This window comes from Danio rerio, chromosome 20 (genome assembly GCF_052040795.2).
Source record: "Danio rerio strain M-AB ecotype USA chromosome 20, GRCz13ab, whole genome shotgun sequence".
Classification (NCBI taxonomy): Eukaryota; Metazoa; Chordata; class Actinopteri; order Cypriniformes; family Danionidae; genus Danio; species Danio rerio.
In genome coordinates, this window is record NC_141040.1 from 39,946,112 (window position 1) to 39,960,642 (window position 14,531).

Below are 14,531 nucleotides of genomic sequence, written 5' to 3' on the forward strand. Positions count from 1 at the left end.
TAAGTTTGGGCCCTACTCTTCCATCAGCCACATCTGACAAGATTTTAAGTTCAATAACTGTTTTCATCAAGTCACCTTTAATTTAGTCATGCTCTGACACTGTCTCCAGTTTCTTGATGTACTTATTCACGTCCGTTGGTGTATTGAAGACGACTGTGCGGTTATCGTTGGTCAACAGGAGCCGTGCGGGGTTATTACCCGGTGCTTATCCAGAGTTCCCGTAACCGCTTCCTCACGCCGTCGCAACTCCTCTGTGGCTTATACACCTCCGTGGGCAGGTCAGGAAAAAATCTTATTTTGTTGTTTTGGTACATCACCTCTTTCTGTATCCGCGCAGCTTTCAAGATGTTTTCTCTGTCCTTGTAGTTTAAGCACTTGATGATGATAGTTTTATCAGGTTATTACGTCTGCTCCTCCCTTCTAAGTCTTCGACTTTGTTACTGAGGTTTTTTGTCTTGTTCTCAAGTTTTTCGATAGTTTCTTTCAGGGTTTGTATCTCGTCTTCTGCCGTAGATATTTGCTTTTCGGCCTCCATGATACGCCCACTAAAGTCTTTTACGTCCGTTTGGACGATTCTTGTTTCCGTCAGTACACCATCAATTTTTGTTAAAGTTTTGTTTCAAGGATGATATGGCAACCATGAGGTCCTTTGTTAATGGATTTTCCATGTTTATGACTTGTTCAACGTCCGCGGACATGTCAGTGTGTGACTGCTCCGGTGAGCATGGCTCGCCTTCAGCTAGCTCCTTGCCAACCTCCTCGCAGTTCTCCATAGTTTTCTTCTCCTTAGCCGCTTTTTTTTTTTTTTTGCTATGTTTGAAGCGATTTACTCTTATGCTTACAATTATATTATATTGTCTTTATATGACCTCTCTCTGGAATATTATGCAGGATATATTGAAAAGCAATTAAGCACGCGAAAAATGCGTCTGCTCACCTTGCCGCCATAACCGGAAGTCCTCTCTCTCTGTTTTAAAAGTGAAATGCTTACAGCATTTTACAAGCTATTTATAAGTAGTTTTTTTGTAAAAAAAAAAAAAAGTTAAACTCTGTGGACCCGGTACCGGGTCTATGACGTCATCAACTTTCGCTTTAAGATTTAAAGGGCTAGCATTGCACCAGACCCCCTTAAGTGGTTTCGTTTAAAATTGTAGAATATTTTCTGCACATATGCATCACTTTGCAAATGTGATTTTTTTTTTTAAATCAACTGTACAAAAGTTATTTACACTTAAATACACAGTATTTTGGATACCCGAGCTGGGTATTTTACATTGGTTCATTTCCATATGACTTTTTCATGTGTCACATGAAAAATAGCTCAAATGAAAGCTCTTGCCGGTGCTCATACAGTTCTAGCATTCTTTTTACTGAATCATTGTCACATATTAAATAGTTGCCGAATGAATCGCGGTGTTTCCATGGCGCAGAAGTGAAAACAATACATTTATGATCACTAAGCAGCCCCAGATAGCACAGACAGCTGTCATTTCTTACCTCATGCTGTGTGCTTCAGGGCCATTCTCCTCTGTTTTTGAGGTGATGTGCATAAGTAATCCTTTAATATGTCTGCACCTTTTATATGAACTGCAGCAAATTAACTTGACCATGTCTACATGCATAAATGCACTGGGTCGCTGCCATGTGATTGGCTGACTAGAAATTTTGCATTAACGAGCAGTTGGACAGGTGTACCTAATTAAGTGGCTGGTGAGTGTAGATCTACTGTATATCAACACTGCACTTACCTTAAAATAAGCATTTTCATGTCACCTAAAAAATGTGTGCAGCAACACATCAAGAACACCAGATGAAAACAAGCACAAATTATGACAAAAACTTTAATCTGTTGATTTCTCAGGTTACATGATCATTAACAATAATAATAAATGTCTTGGTTACATGTGTTACACAGCCGTTAGAATACATATTAGCTTTCAGCTTCATGATTCTGTCCTCGTTTGTTTCCAAACAGTTCATTTGACACTCTTCCAACAGGATTCAGAAGAGTTAATACCAGCTGTTCATCTTGACCTACTTTTTTTTTTTTTTTTTTTGAGTTAAGTTAAATGGTCAAATGACCATAAACCCTGTTACTGGGATAAAATCCACCACTATCCCATAGTTTCACATCTAGCACCAGAGTGACTTGATTTACAGAGACATTCTCTCTGTACCACAGATCATCCTCTGCAAAAAGATAAACACTGAAATGCTACATTTAAATGTTGTGAAATAGATTTTTGGTGGTTCTCTAGCCTCTGTGACATTACTTAGCAATCATACTTGTCTTTTTCCTCTTTTACTGGAAAAGCACATGGAAATCATATTTTAAAAAAAGTATTTTAAGAGTTGACTAGTGAACGCACATTACCAACAGTCATGATCTGCATCATAACCAGTAGAAATGACTTTCAATGCCCTTGAAATCACATAAAACACAAACTCATCATCTAAACCAGCTACAGTGGTAATACTTCTGAACATAAAAAAATACAAACAAAAGGAACAAAATACCTTGCTCTATAGGTTTTGTAGAGTAAAAAAACTACAACTAGCAACAAACCAACAACAACAAAAAAACAACATTTTAACAATGTCAGTTGTACTGCAGCCCATTCCTCCCACCAGATTAAAAAAATGTAGCAAAATATTGTTTTTATTACAATTCTAAAAAAAAAAAAATAAGCCATTCAGGTTGCAAGATCTAACTTAGGATTGTGAGACAAAAAGTCAGAAGTCTTTTTCCTCTTTAACATAAAAGTTTATGTTGGTGAGTTTATCAGCTGTCTTGCAAATTCTGTTAATTTGATCAGTTCAGGGGTTTGTAAAAGTCAAGATTTTAAAATTGTTAAAGTCTTCTGTTCTACCGTTCTTTTAAACAACTATTTTATGTTGCTATTTAGGGCAACAGAATCTCCAGCAGAAAAGGAGCATCCACATCATCCCAGCATGCTATAATTGCTAACTTTATATTCAAGGAAAAAGATCTCCAAAGATGCCTTTTCAAGTTGTACAGAAATTAGTTTTTTTTAAACTGATGAAGACAGGAGAAGCCAATAATTTATTTAAATTATTTAGCCTGACATGTTTACTGTTCCAAAATACTTTAAAAGTTTCTGACAATAAAACATATTGTGTTCAGTGGGGAAAACGTTGTTATTTTTTACCCAGACGTGCTGTATTTTAGAGCAGTAATCCATAACACCGTGAAACTGATATTTTTATCCAAAGTTTTCATACTATCAGAATCTTATACCGGCCCATGCCAAACACAGACTCACTTAAAAAGTCTGACAAACTCAGTTCATAATCTGAAATATCTTCCCTCAACTGCACTAGATAAAGTCAGAATTGCTGGCCATCCAATAAACTAACCGCAAGAAATGAAGTCTTATAAAGTTTTGCTACACAGGCTCATTCTGAAACCTAGCCCTACATACATTTCTGGAGATCGTGAATTATTTAGCCCGTTCCTTTTCGCGCTTACCAGCTGACCGTTTACAACCGTATGGACGGCTTTCCAGCTATTACCAGTTTGTCCAGTTAGCATGCCATGTACATTGGCAGACTTGAGAGGCAGAAAGGAGTTGACCGCGACAACGAGGTTTGAGTCGAGTGAAGAAAGGCTCCAGGAAGCAGGTAAGACAAGCCAAAAATTACATAAACAAGTAAATAACAGAGTGAGAATGTGGTCAAATCTGAAAATGTGCTTAAAATCAGGCAGGGGGCTTTTCTGTTTCTGGATTGCTTTTTTAAAACACTGTGCTTGGGTTTATGGAACTGAGTGTGCGGGTCAATTGGTGCTTTTGAAAACACTACTGGTTGGGTTTAGGGAAGGGGGTGAGAGGGGGTCTCAGTCGGTTGGGGAGTTAGAACAGTCGAGAGCGGCCTCTAGTGGATTTACGTGAGAAGAGCAGGCGCAAATGGCAGTCACAGAGAACTTTGAGATCTCAAATGCATACACAGCGCCCTCTGCTGGATTCACAAAAATAAAAACCTCAAAAAAACGTAGCTCCTGGGACGTATTTCACGATCTCCAGAAATGTATATCGGGTTACATTTGCAGAATGAGCCTGGGTCGACATTTAATTATTTGTCTCAAAACCCTTTTTTTTGTTTATATTAATATTTTGAACTCCATGGCAGAAACAAACTCCCATAAGGAGCTCGATTTAACTTACAAAACCATCTGGTGAATTACATCGTTTAGCTTTTGAGTCTGACATCATGCTGAGGCGTGTGCAAGAGTATGCTGCATGTTAGAGAGGTTATAGCATTGACACCATCTGTATCCAGTCAAGAGCTAGCAGATACACTCTTGTGTGAGCTTTTAAAACAGCGTGCATGTGACATCAGTGGCACAATCAGTCGGGCCGAGTCCACATTTGCATGTCCGTCGCCACTTTGCTTCTGTAGCTTAACGACAGTGAGATGTAATGGAGGTTTAAAGGAGGTCAGGCAAGTGGCTGTAGACTGAATCCAGCAGCGTTTGGCTGGCTTCTTGACTCTTGACCCCGGCGATCTCGAACAAGCGGTCCAGCTTGTCCTCGGCCATCGGGATCTCCTCGATGACATGGAGCTCGTCGGGGTTGAGAATATGCAGCATATCGTCAAAAATGGGCTGAAGGTCACAGGGGTCCAGACGCACCTGCCGCAGCACTGTATCCTTTTTCTCTGAAGGACGGAAAGTAGAGATGTTTTAGCACTCATAGTCAAATTATAGGACATTCTACCAGAAACGTACATTATCTGTCTCTAAAATACAAACATAAAGACAGTGAATAAAGGTATTTCTTCACAAGTCTATTTTTTAAATAGTAGATTTACTATAGTAGAGTAGTTATTTTTTTAATTAATAGAGTTCTGGTAAGGAATATGTCATTCATTTGTTTCTCAGATTTTTTTTTTTTTACTAAAAACACTTTACAAACCCTGTCATTGTCCTTGTCCTCAGCCCAATTGAACCTACAGCTTTGCTAGTTTTGTTATGCTAAAATCTGTTATTTAGAAGAAAAAAACTTCAGAAATAGCAAGTTTAAGTTGTTATCGTTTACATCAACTAATTAAAAGCATGAAATTATAAATAAATTCTACAAAGAAACACTATTTTACAGTTGTCCCCATGTTTCTGTCAGTCCTGTCTCATTTGCATTAAACGTATTTTGCAATCAATGTTTTTGTATGAGGAGGACAAGCTTAAAGGGCAGGCCCGGACACATTTTTATAGGTAAAAATGTCCATTTCTGGTAGAATGTTCTTTATACTTTGATAGGATTCATTATCATCCTAATGATCTAGTATTGACATAAAAGAGCTAAATAGGTGATGTTTGATAGTGTAACAATATACTTGTGAGTTGTTGTGTGTATTATAAATGGATAAACGTAAAGCATCCACAAGGGGGCGGTATAAACTGTAAGATGGCCTTCAATGGTGGTATATTTACTTTTTTTATTTGTTCGAATTGTTCATTTACAAGAACTGAATAAATTGGTCCACAATACTTAAACACTGGCACATTATTATGCAACTTAAATTTCTCGGGTTATTTTAGTTAGTCATTTGTATTAATCAAATTAAAATAACTGAAACAAGTACATATAATACAACTTCATTTCAGCTAGTGGAAATATTTCTCATTTTCATGTAGTTAAACTAAAATAATTTAATAATAAAAAATAAATATATATCAGTGGTTGCCCACATTTTTTTTTTTTTGCTTGGGACCCCTTTGCCCCCTCAACATTTAATGATATTATCGCTCGTATTTTTGCTCATATCATTTGCAGTAAGGATGACAAAAAATATATTTTTTAAGCAAACGGTATGCACAAATAATAACCCAATGTAAAATATGAAAGCAAAACATCAGTAGACCATTTGTAACAGAAAAACTAAGCCTTTGGCCTTTAACTTGGCCCTATATAGTTGCCTTTTTTTGAAAGTTTCTTCTTTTTTGTGGAGGACGAATTAAAAAATTGTCAATTTTTTGGTCAGCCAGGGGATAAAATGAACTAAGGCAACATGATCGTTCTCCTAGTTGTCTACTGCTACATTTTTTTTAAATATGATGTGACCCCCCTCCCACAAAGCTCACTGAGGTCCCCTTGTGGGCCGTTACCCCCCTGTTGGGAACTGCTGCTATATATAGTAGTAAGTAACTACTACTACTACTACCAAATTTGTTATTGTTTCTGCCAATATTTGGCTAAAACACTAAAACTATCTGCAAGTCTGGAATCAAAAAATCTAAATCAAAAATGTAAAAAATACATATAAACATTAAGAAAATCCCTATTAAAGTTGTCGAATTAAGCTTTTAGCAATGCATATTTTTAATTCATGGAAAAAAACATTTACAAACAGTCTTCATGGAAGATGATTTTTACTTAATATTCTAATGCTTTTACAGCAGGAAAATCAATAATGATTATAAAAAATAAAACTGAAAAACATTCCTTGTGATATCAAGCAGAAACTAGTGAACAAAAACATACTTTTTGCATGTTTGAACATGTGATGTAGAAACATAAAGCCTCCACAAGAGGGCCACATCTACACTTAAAGATATAACAGCAATAACTTTCATCATCATCAAAATCCCCAACCAACTGTTTGAGAAAAACTAATTCCTCTCTAAGGATTGGAGACTCCTAAACTAAAAATTCAATTTATTTCAATTAAATTTGCCATTTAATATTAGATTATGAGAAACTAAATGAAAAATGGAAATATAATGTTATTATTGTACAAAACATTTAATGACAACATATTGTATCACTACAGACTCAGTGAGTCTTTATAACTGGCTGTGTGCCTGTTTATTGAGCTGTGCATTTACCTTTGGTAATAAAGGAGCCCGTCCGGCTGAGGGCAGAGTCTTTGCTGGAAGTGGAGTCACAGCGCAGCAGCGGCTCGGATTCGTCTGGAAAGAATCCCCTGCTGCGCTCCATTGGCGACTGCTCCACCGCCACACCAGGAGACTCCAAAGGCTTATGACTGGGGCTCAGACAATGGCTTACATTCACAGCCGTCATTAGCTTGTTCAGGTCAACCTGCGGCAAAAGACGAGTCACCATTTGTGTTAATGACATCACTTTGACTCACATATTCTTCTGATGCATTCTCAGCCCTGAAGTGTATCAACAAAACCTGTGGTACACAAATCAAGCACTTGAGTAAAAGTGCTAATGAGTTAAGTAAATTTTGCTTCTCATTTTTGCTTTTAAGTCGTGACCTAAATGTTATTTTTATTTACTATATTTATATTTATATACCTATTTTTGACCCACTTTAAATCAGCATGTAAATTCCCTGAATCATTTACTGGAGACTCAGTCTGAACCAATCATTTGAATGAGTGAATCATCAACATTACATTGACGCAAGTTCTGATAACCACATTTCTCTTAATTGTAAAACAGAATCATGCCTTCTTTTGTTTGAAGCTGCTTTGAAATTATATGTAATAATGAAAAACTTTATAAAAATAAACCTGAATTGAATTATCCTATCAGGACTAACAATGTTTTCTTGGAACAGCTCTTATGTGCGTAATGGGTCTGAGAGAATGAAGGTCTTTGCTGACAGACAGTGATGGCTGTAATAAAGCGTGGGCATTACAAGTGTATCAGTACAGCATGTGCCCATGGCCGGGTCAAAACTCAGCCCTGAACCACCTACTTGAGTCCCGTTCTGCTGGCCTTTGCATCAGGAGACGACAGTTGAAAAAGATTCAGAAATTGACTGCCCACAGAGCACATGGCCTGTGTTAGAGTCACAAAACCCTCTGGATGCAAATCACTCTTGTGTTGGAACATTAATGGTGCATTTCCGAAAATGAGTCACTTCATAGGAAGTTGGTAGTCTGGATTTTATTAGTCTGGCACTGTTCTTTTGTCTGTATTGACAATTGTTGGCGGCCTTTTAGATATTTATTTATTTAGATAGATCAGCATCAAACAATATACTCAATATAAAACAAATATATATGTGGTTTATTCTTTAATTAAGGTTAAAAAAAACTTCAAATAAAAAGGTTAGATTTGTGGTAAAACAAAAGTAAAATCAAATAAGAAAATTAAAAGTAATAATAAAAAAAATTTGGATTAAAATAATCAAATCAAATTCTATGGGTATGTTTTTGGCAATAGACGAAAATACATTAACGCAACTAAATTGTACATTTTTCTTTTATTTCAAAAAATCATTTTAATACTATGTAACAATCATGTTTATGAAGAAACTTTTGGTTATTTCCAACCCAAAAATATATTAAAGCTGTCTTTTATTGGAAACCTGTAATTATTGACTTCCATATTATCTGTTTTCCTTACTATGGAAGTCAATGGTTACAGGTTTTCAGCTTTCTTCACAATATCTTTTTTTATGAACTCAATATTGCCTTTAAGTATTAAAAGTAAAAAAAAAACATATGTAAAAAATAAATGTTTACTTACTTTGCTAAATATATATTTAAAAGGTGTGCTCGAAACGTTACATGCCTTGTATCAGCCTATTTAATTTAATAAATTAGCATTTTTGAAGCTTAAGTGTTGCCAACTTTTTGAATATATATTTAGCACTTTTTGTTTGGCTGACTCATTTAAATTAATGTGTGTGCTTTTGTTCATTTTTTCATTTTACTTATTTTGCTAGGAAATTATTTTATAACCAAATGTTGTCATACAGCAATACCTGCTTCAGATAGACTAACTAATGGTGATTCAAGTGTGTAAACTACAGTAAATTGTGTTAACTTTATATCCAATTATGTTTAGCATAAAGCCTGTCCTGTCCAGACAGAAATACCCAACAATGTTTTTAAGTATTTTCATACAGATCAAACTTCTACATTAAATTTATTTTACACAAAACCGAAAGTTGTGACCTAAATGTGATTTTCAATTACAATAATAAACCAATAATAACAAATTGCAATGTACATGACAAATAACTTAGTTTGACCTTTTTAAAGGTGTTTTTCTCAGAATTTTTTTTAACCCTCACATTCCCTCAAAAATGATTACTTCTGCTCGTTTAAACTGCCTCTTTAAAATGAGCTTAAACCACACCATTCTTGTCATTACTTTGGCCACTTTATTTGTTTCATGTTCAGTCCACTTAAATGTGTAAACTATTGAGTTAACTTAAACCATTTGTGTTTGGACGACCTGAAGGAATCGTGTTGGTCCAACTACCTGGTTAGGGGATTTGTAATTCCCAGCATGCTTTGTGTAGGATTTAATTAAGAAGGCAAATGTTGGCGATAAACGCAATATTAGATGTTTAAAGTTAACAGAAAGACTTGTTAGAGTTTAATCTTTATTTTAGTTTGAAGATTTAGAAGAGTTTCATGTAAAGCTTTGAGTTTACCACCTTGCAGAAGCACCCAAGCAGCATAATTGGCAAAAATGACATTTGTTGCTCTGCTCAGTGAGCAATAACTGTCCTAAAACTAGTTCTGAGATCCGTCTCAATCAACTGTATATCTAACTCATGAAAGATGATTTAAAGCAACATTTTCTAGTTATTTTTAAATATTTGGGAATAAATTAGGAAATTACCCATGGCAAATTTTATGTAATATGGTGTGATATATTCGGTTTGGTATATATTCGGCCCACATCCCTCATTCAAGTTTGGTTTTCGGCCCTTTATAAGAAAAGGTTTTTGCACCTTTTGGATAACAAATAAAACTAAGAGACTTTGAAACCTACGACACATAATAGGCATACATGATATTATCAAATCTTGAGTTTAACCTAAATAAAAATACAAATGTATTTAAATTTTTATTTGATAAAATCATGTTGGACCAACTCAATTGCATTTAAGTGTAAATAGTTTTTGTTGTTGGTGGTGGTGCTGCTAAACAAATTTATTGGATGGAAATCCTGCCCTCAATTAAATTGAGTTCATCCAATGAGTTATTTTTTTGAGTGTTCCAGATATTAAAAAAAGTTGTATCTTAGCCAAATACCATCTTGTCCTGACAAAGTATACATCAATGGAAAGCTAATAATGTATATCTCAATTTCCAAAGATGTACACTTATTAATAATTCAATGTTAACTTGTTGGTTTTATTTAACGGTAAAACCTTCTTAAATATATATATATATATATATATATATATATATATATATATATATATATATATATATATATATATATATATATATATATATATATATATATATATATAAAGAAAAGCAATATGGTTGCCTAGTAGCATTTAAGCCAGAAAGTAGACTAAAAGATGTTTAATTAATGTTATGTGGTCACACTTGATGACTGGCAGGAAATCTCTGGTGACTCCCAGGTTGAGAACTCATGACAGAAGCTCTTCAGTGAAGCATGCACTGTAAAACCCTGGGCAAGTGTTCAAACTTCAGAAGTGGCAATCCAAATTATAGGAAAGATGTAAAGCACTCTATTTCCGGGAAAGTCTCCCATGGAATCAGTGGTGAATAATCAATGGCACGTAGAAAAGCAGCCCATTACTCTGAGTGGCACATTTAGTCATTCATTAGTCACCCCACACAGAGAACAACAGCTCTGAACTCAAACACCGCCAGTAAAACAGCAACACAACAGCTCCAGCAACTTAATATACAGTATGAGCAATGCGGCATCACAGTAAAATTTGAATGAAATTAGATTAAATACCTGGGGTTTTCAGAGATATTATGGTCGTTTAGTTTAATGGTTCAAATACAATAAACTCATTTTTTTTGCAGTGACTTTTAGACACATTTAGTAAAGCACAAGGGTGAATAAATAAATGGCTGAATCCTGTGAGAAATGTTCCTTGAAACTGTAAGCACGAAGAGGGGAGATAAGACTGCTCCACCCTGTCCAAAAAGTCATGTATTAGAGCTGAAAGGAAGGAAGTAAGTGTGCCGCAGCACATGCAAGCTATACTAAAATAGCCACATTTAAAGGGGAACTGGAATGACTGCAGCAATTACAGATGCATCACCCTGGCGAGCAGTTCTGGCTTGTTTACCAGCATCTATTATCTAGATCCTACTGCAAAAGCTTCATACCCTCCCAAAAAAAACAGACAGACATATACTTGTTTCATATTAGTGCTGAGAAAGGATTAATGAGGATTAATCGCATCCAAAATAAAAGTTTTCACATACTAAATGTGTGTGTATTTATATTTATATATTCATTCATTCAATTTCCTTCAGCTTAGTCCCTTTATTAATCAAGGGTCGCCACAGCAGAATAAACCACCAACTTATCCAGCATACACAGTTTGCCGTTTTACACAGTGGATACTCTTACAGTTGCAACCCAATACTGGGAAACATTTATACACACTCATACACTACATCAAATTTAGTTAATGCATATCTTAAAACTGTGGGGCAAACCGGAGCACCCGGAGGAAACCCATGCCAACACGAGGAGAGCAAACTCCACACAGAAATGCTGACTGTGAAATGGGACTCGAACCAGCGACCTTCTTGCTGTAAGGCGACAGTGCTAGCGATGCACTGAGCTATAGTGTCACCCAACTTATTTAATGTTTATGTAATACACATATATTACTCAGATAAAACATTTTAGTAATATAACACAAACAAAATATATTTAAATGTATATACAGTATAATTTTTACACATAATAAATTTATATAAGGTTAAAAGCAAAATTATGAGCCCTCATGTGTGCTGTTTAATTTTCACATTTTCACATTGTTTACCTATTTTATTTTTTCTTCTGAAGAAAGTGTTTATTGTTAGTTTGGCTGGAATAAAAGCAATTTTTGAATTGTATAAAATGATTTAAAGGTCAATACTATTAGTCCCTTTAAGAACTTTTACTTTGGTTGGCCATAGAACAAATCACTGTTGTCCAATGACTTCCCTACTTAACTGAACTTGCCTAGCTAACTTAATTAACCTAGTTAACTATTTTACCTGCACTTTGAGCTGAATACTATCTTTCAAAATAAGTAGAAAAATATTATGTACTGTTATCATGGCAAAGATGAAACAAATTAGTTATCAGAAAGTAGCTTTTAAAATGATTATTTTTAAAAGTGGGTTGAAAAAATTCCTTTAAACAGCACTTGGCAAATATTTGAAAAGGAGTTGCATATACACACAATTGTCAGTGTTCTTGGCTGAAAACTGATTATATTATTTATTATTAGAATCATTTACTACGAAGAATGTACCTTATATGTGAACAAATGTAAATATGTTAACTAACAAATATTGATCAATATAGTGTGTTTAAAATATATACTGAATTATTAAACACAGGCCAAGTGTACAGCTATTTTCAAACAACCCAAAATTAAATATGCAGCAAAATAAAATTTTGTTTTCCCACATAAAATGTTTGTTTTTGAAATAATCTCTTCACCAAGGTTGAATTTATTTGCTGAATATTATTACAACTGAAATTGTCCTTATTTACAATTCATTTAGGGATTTTCTTTTCGGCTTAGTCCCTTTATTAATCTGGGGTCGCCACAGCGGAATAAACCCCCAACTTATCAAGCATTTGTTTTAAGCACTAGATGAGAGAGAACATGCAAACTCCACACAGAAACGCCAAGTGACCCAGCCTAGGCTCGAACCAGCGACCTTCTTGCTGTGAGGTGACAGCACTACCTACTGCGCCACTGCATTACCCTTATTTACAATTTATTGAAATAATTTTATGAAGTCTATATTATGTGTTTTTGTCATAATATAGTGACTTGTCACTTTCTATGTAAGGTGTCTTTACTAAATACAAGTATTCAAAAAAGTCCTATTGACCCCAAACCTTTTCATACAGTATTATACGATGCATGTACATATATTATTATCTAACAGCAGAACTCATGTTCTTTCTGTTTCAATAGATTAGTTCCCTTATGTAAGCTCCAATGTTAACTTCTAATCATAGTTCAGACAAGTTACAGGAAGAAGTAGAAGGATGGGCGTAAACCCAAATATTTTCTCTATTCACAGCTAGCAGAATGACTTTTGGCAAAGGTCTAAAAGCACGACATGAAAGCCGCCATAATCGCTGTGCCATCACCACCAGGACACACGGCCCACATGTGGAAACTGTGTCACTGCCACGCTGATCTTATTAGCTTGATCCAGACTCAACAAGACCACCTACAGCACAGCATACAGTGCATGGTCCACAGCTGACTTCAGAAAATGTTGGACGTTATGCATAACAATAGAACCTTTTCAGGAAATAAAGCTGGTTCTTTCTTTATGACGGGTCAAAATGCTGTGTATAAACAGCAGCACGGGACAGATGATGTTTGTCTAGCTGGTGTGCACAACAAGTGGAGCACTGGGTGTGTTTGTTCTCTGAGGGCCTTTTTCTGAGCTTTATTTGCAAGTTCAGTCCAAGTGGTATGACTTTGTATTCTTTGTAACTCATAGAAGTGAATTTCTCTTTTCTAGGCAGTAAGGGATGTGATAAAGTCAAGGGAATTGAAATTGGGAACCCTTACTTTTTTTAACCCTTCAACGCTTTTTTAACCCAGTGCACTGTTCAAATTTACTACCCTTTTGTTGTTTTAGGGATGAAAACATCCACTGAATACAACTGCTCTAAAAATGCATCAGATAAATATATTTATTTCCTATTTCTTTGCTTAAATTTGTTAATCAACCTCAGTCCTGATCAAAACTACTAAATTGCTTAAAAAAAATTAGAGAATTTTAACTCTTTAAAAAGTTCACAAATGATGTCATTGATTTGGTTAAAAACACACACAAAATGACGTATTTTCAATATACTGTAAAAGGTAATTGTGGACCTTTTTTTTAGCTTTTGTTACAGTGTTGGACATTTGAATGATTAGTAACAACATTGGCTCTGATGCATTCATATTTTCTCCCTAAATTACTGTTGGTGGCTGATTTTGCCCCATTGACTTCCATTATAACCACACTTGATTGGCATAAAAGCACAGTCTTTGTTTTTGTTTACTCCATGTAGTTCTGAGAGCTAAGATGCATATTTTGATGTTCTTAGACACATCAAAGTAAGTGCGTAAAGGTCATTCTTACACACTCAGACACACACTTTAATTTGCTGTTATACTCCATATAAAATCCAGAAACTAAGCTTTGTTTTTGCAGAGATCTAAAGGTGCTAACTGACGATCAACAGTAAAAATTACTTAAAATTTTAAATCTTCCCAACAGGGAAAACAACCAACAATCAAAAATGTATGATTATATGGTGTGATGGTTTTGCAATCAAAACAATTGGTTATAATGGAATTCAATTGAGCAAAAACAGCCACCAACAATAAATTCGGGAGAAAATAATGAAAATTTTATCAAAGGCAATGTTGTTTCACACCTCTAAGACTTTGATCAAAAAATAATAATAAAAAAAGTTTACGATTACCTTTTTATATTAAAAATACCTAATTTTGTGTTTTTGTTTTCAGCAAATAAGTGAAATCATTTGTGATTTTGGCAGTTAAAGAGTAAATAATTTAAAAACTGTTAAAAAAAAATAAAACAATTTAGTAGTTTTGAT

The 14,531-nt window shown here is 34.9% G+C and overlaps 2 protein-coding genes and 1 long non-coding RNA gene across 7 annotated transcripts in view; 1 reads left to right on the forward strand and 2 right to left on the reverse strand.

The window, feature by feature from the left end:
- The window catches only part of LOC141379381 (uncharacterized), a 100,234-nt gene extending 87,110 nt beyond the window's left edge, over positions 1-13,124 (forward strand). The window contains exon 3 of the long non-coding RNA XR_015518824.1: positions 12,986-13,124. This is a non-coding gene — a long non-coding RNA (uncharacterized LOC141379381). The remainder of the gene's footprint in view (positions 1-12,985) is intronic.
- The window catches only part of adgrf3b (adhesion G protein-coupled receptor F3b), a 671,400-nt gene that overhangs the window by 276,215 nt on the left and 380,654 nt on the right, over positions 1-14,531 (reverse strand). The gene's annotated exons all lie outside the window — the stretch shown is intronic.
- tnfrsf21 (tumor necrosis factor receptor superfamily, member 21) overlaps positions 1,824-14,531 on the reverse strand; it is a 43,930-nt gene continuing 31,222 nt past the window's right edge. For 2 of the 5 annotated variants that reach the window (NM_001042688.4, NM_001444005.1), the window contains 2 exon segments: positions 1,824-4,677; positions 6,845-7,058. In NM_001042688.4, coding sequence (NP_001036153.4) covers positions 4,448-4,677; positions 6,845-7,058 — 444 coding nt within the window. In that variant the 3' untranslated portion in view covers positions 1,824-4,447. 5 annotated transcript variants of the gene reach the window in all.